Source organism: Triticum dicoccoides, chromosome 7B, assembly GCF_002162155.2.
Source record: "Triticum dicoccoides isolate Atlit2015 ecotype Zavitan chromosome 7B, WEW_v2.0, whole genome shotgun sequence".
Classification (NCBI taxonomy): Eukaryota; Viridiplantae; Streptophyta; class Magnoliopsida; order Poales; family Poaceae; genus Triticum; species Triticum dicoccoides.
In genome coordinates this window covers 123,732,749-123,736,218 of record NC_041393.1, presented here as the reverse complement: position 1 = coordinate 123,736,218, position 3,470 = coordinate 123,732,749, and the positions used below count along the sequence as shown (strand labels likewise).

The 3,470-nt window shown below is 39.9% G+C and overlaps 1 protein-coding gene across 1 annotated transcript in view; it reads left to right on the top strand.

Annotated features, from left to right (window-relative positions):
* The first annotated feature begins 2,791 nt into the window (after positions 1 to 2,791).
* Positions 2,792 to 3,470, top strand: part of LOC119338725 — a 4,515-nt gene continuing 3,836 nt past the window's right edge. The window contains exon 1 of the mRNA XM_037610980.1: positions 2,792 to 2,984. Within this exon, the coding sequence (XP_037466877.1) occupies positions 2,792 to 2,984 (193 nt within the window). The remainder of the gene's footprint in view (positions 2,985 to 3,470) is intronic.

Genomic DNA, 3,470 nt, shown 5'->3' with positions numbered 1-3,470 from the left:
ATCTTTATGTATCGCGAGCTTTGCTATTATAGTTGGATCTTATGATGTTTCTCCCCCTCTACTCTCTTGTGATGAATTGAGTTTTCCTCTTGAAGTTATCTTATCGGATTGAGTCTTTAATGATTTGAGAACACTTGATGTATGTCTTGCCGTGTTTATCTGTGGTGACAATGGGATATCACGTGATCCACTTGATGTATATTTTGGTGATCAACTTGCGGGTTCCACCCATGAACCTATGCATAAGGGTTGGCACACATTTTCGTCTTGACTCTCCGGTAGAAACTTTGGGACACTCTTTGAAGTACTTTGTGTTGGTTGAATAGATGAATCTGAGATTGTGTGATGCATATCGTATAACCATGCCCACAGATATTTGAGGTGATAATGGAGTATCTAGGTGACATTAGGGTTTTGGTTGATTTGTGTCTTAAGGTGTTATTCTAGTATGAACTCTATGATAGATTGAACGGAAAGAACAGCTTCATTTTATTTTACTACAGACTCTTGAATAGATAGAACAGAAAGGATAACTTTGAGGTGGTTTCATACCCTACCATAATCTCTTCGTTTGTTCTCCTCTATTAGTGGCTTTGGAGTGACTCTTTGTTGCATGTTGAGGGATAGTTATACGACCCAACTATGTTATTATTGTTGAGAGAACTTGCACTAGTGAAAGTATGAACCTTAGGCCTTGTTTCCTACCATTGCAATACCGTTTACGCTCACTTTTATCATTAGTTACCTTGCTGTCTTTATAATTTCATATTACAAAAACTTATATCTACCATCCATATTGCACTTGTATCACCATCTCTTCGCCGAACTAGTGCACCTATACAATTTACCATTGTGTTGGGTGTGTTGGGGACACAAGAGACTCTTTGTTATTTGGTTGCAGGGTTGCTTGAGAGAGACCATCTTCATCCTACGCCTCCCACGGATTGATAAACCTTAGGTCATCCACTTGAGGGAAATTTGCTACTGTCCTACAAACATGTGCACTTGCAGGCCCAACAACATCTATAAAAAGAAGGTTGTGTAGTAGACATCAACTTCATGTACAAAATGGACAATCTCTTTCGAAGTATCGGAGTTTCGGACAAAAACTCATCTATTAGAAAGGCATTTCATTTTTTAAAACTTATTTCAACTACATACTTTTGTGCATTCATTACGCATCATTCGAAGCCACATCATCAATTTTCAACCCTATGTAACTTCATTTGCTATTTTTCATGCATTTACTGATTTTTTGAGCTAAATGACCCTGAAATTCAAAATCACTACAAATGAACTATGAAAAGGTTGAAAGTTGGCATGGTATCATCATTTCACCCACATAGCATGTGCTAAACAGTTGAGAGGGTTACAGTAAAAACAGGATGCACTTCGTGTATGAAATGAGCAATCTCTTTTGAAGTATCAGTGTTTCAGACGAAAACTCATCTGTTACAAAGGCATTTCATTTTTTTAAACTTATTTCAACTACAGACATTTTGTGCGTTTAGTATGCACCATTCAAAGCCACATCATCAATTTTCAACCCTTTCTGACTTCATTTGCTATTTTTCATGCATTTACTAATTTGTTTGAGCAAAATGACCCTGAAATTAAAAAGCACTACAAAATAAACTATGAAAAGGTTGAAAGTTGGCATGGTATCTTCATTTCACCACATAACATGAGCTAAAAAGTTGAGGTGGTTACGGCAAAAACTGGATGCACTTCGTGTACAAAATGGACAATCTCTTTCGAAGTATCAAGGTTTCAGACGATAACTCATCTGTTACAAAGGCATTTCATTTTTTAGAACTTATTTCAACTCTAGACTTTTTGTGCATTTAGTATGCACCATTTGAAGCCATGTCATTAATTTTCAACCATTTCTGACTTCACTTGCTATTTTCCATGCATTTACTGATTGTTTGAGCTAAATGACCCTGAAATTGAAAAGCACTACAAATGAACTCTGAAAAGGTTGAAAGTTGGCATGGTATCATCATTTCGCCCACATAGCATGTGCTAAAAAGTTGAGAGGGTTACGGCAAAAACTGGATGCACTTCGTGTACAAAATGGACAATCTCTTTCGAAGTATTAGGGTTTCAGAAGAAAACTCATCTGTTACAAAGCTATTTCATTTTTTAAAATAACCTAAGTATTAAAAAATTGAATATAATGATAAAACACACTAATATTAAACAGAAGAAAAAAGAATCACTGAAAAATCTATTTTTAAGGTAAAGTTATTCACAAACTAGTGATTCACACAAAATTCAAATAATTCAAATTTAAACTATCCAAATTTGAGAACTACTGGCACTAACAGAAAGTTAATAACTTTTTTACCTAAAGCAAAAAGATTCACAAAGAAACTCTAAATAAAGGAAAAAACAACTCAAAAACAAAAGAAAATAAATAAAGTAGAAAACGAAAAAAGAAAAATAAATAAATTAAAAAAGCCCGCCTACTGGGCCACAACGGCCTGCATACGACTAGAAACCCAACCTGTAGTTGGGCCAGGATGCTAGCCCGCAAGGCCTAGTAGGCCCATAGGGCAGCGCAGGTGAGGTAGGCCCAAAAGGCCTGCTTTAGAGAGGAGCTCGAAGGAGCAGCCGTGGTTGGGTTTATAAACTAGTGCGACTGCCCTTCGCTGGGCGAGGAGGGACTAAACTTCGTGCATCGCAGCTGTGGCAGCGCACCACGTTTAGTCGTGGTTGGTGTCTCCAACCGTGACTAAAGGCCCCCCCCCCCTTTAGTCCTAGTTGGAGCCACCAACCGCGACTAAAGATGGTCGCTTCCCACCGCTTGGTCTGGCCAAAATTCACCTATATATACAACACTTATGATTTTTTCACTCCATTCATCCTCTTTCGCTCCGCCGACTACCTCGACGACACCGTCAGGCTGCCCGGCTGCACCGTCGCCGCCGCCGGCGGCATCCACGCGCAGCGCTCGAGCCCGCCCGCGCCGCTCTCCACGCGTGCCTCGTCAGCGCCTCCCACACGCCGCGTGTCATCGTCCTCTCCGATCGAGCCCACGCGTCGGCGCCTTGCTCCCCTCCGACCCCACCCCGACGAGCCTGTGCGCCGATGCCTCACTCCTCTGATCCCCTGCCCCGACGAGCCCGCGTCGCTCCTCCACGCCGCCCGACCCCCACCCCGACGACCCGACCCCCTGAGTGAGCTCCGACGGCGGCCATCTTTTTTTTCATTGTTGTTTATCTTTTTTTTGTGTTATATAGATGAGTAGGAATTAAATGTATACGTAGATGAACGTTAGATGTATATGTATGTATATGAATAATGTTATCTACTATATATGTTACTTGAGTATAGGAATTTTTGATGTTAGATGTATAATAATGTATATGTATGTTAGGAATGTTAAATGTTTTAGATAATTATTTTATACAATGTATATGTGTAGATGAATGGTGAAATTTACATAGATTTTCTGTTTTTAGTTT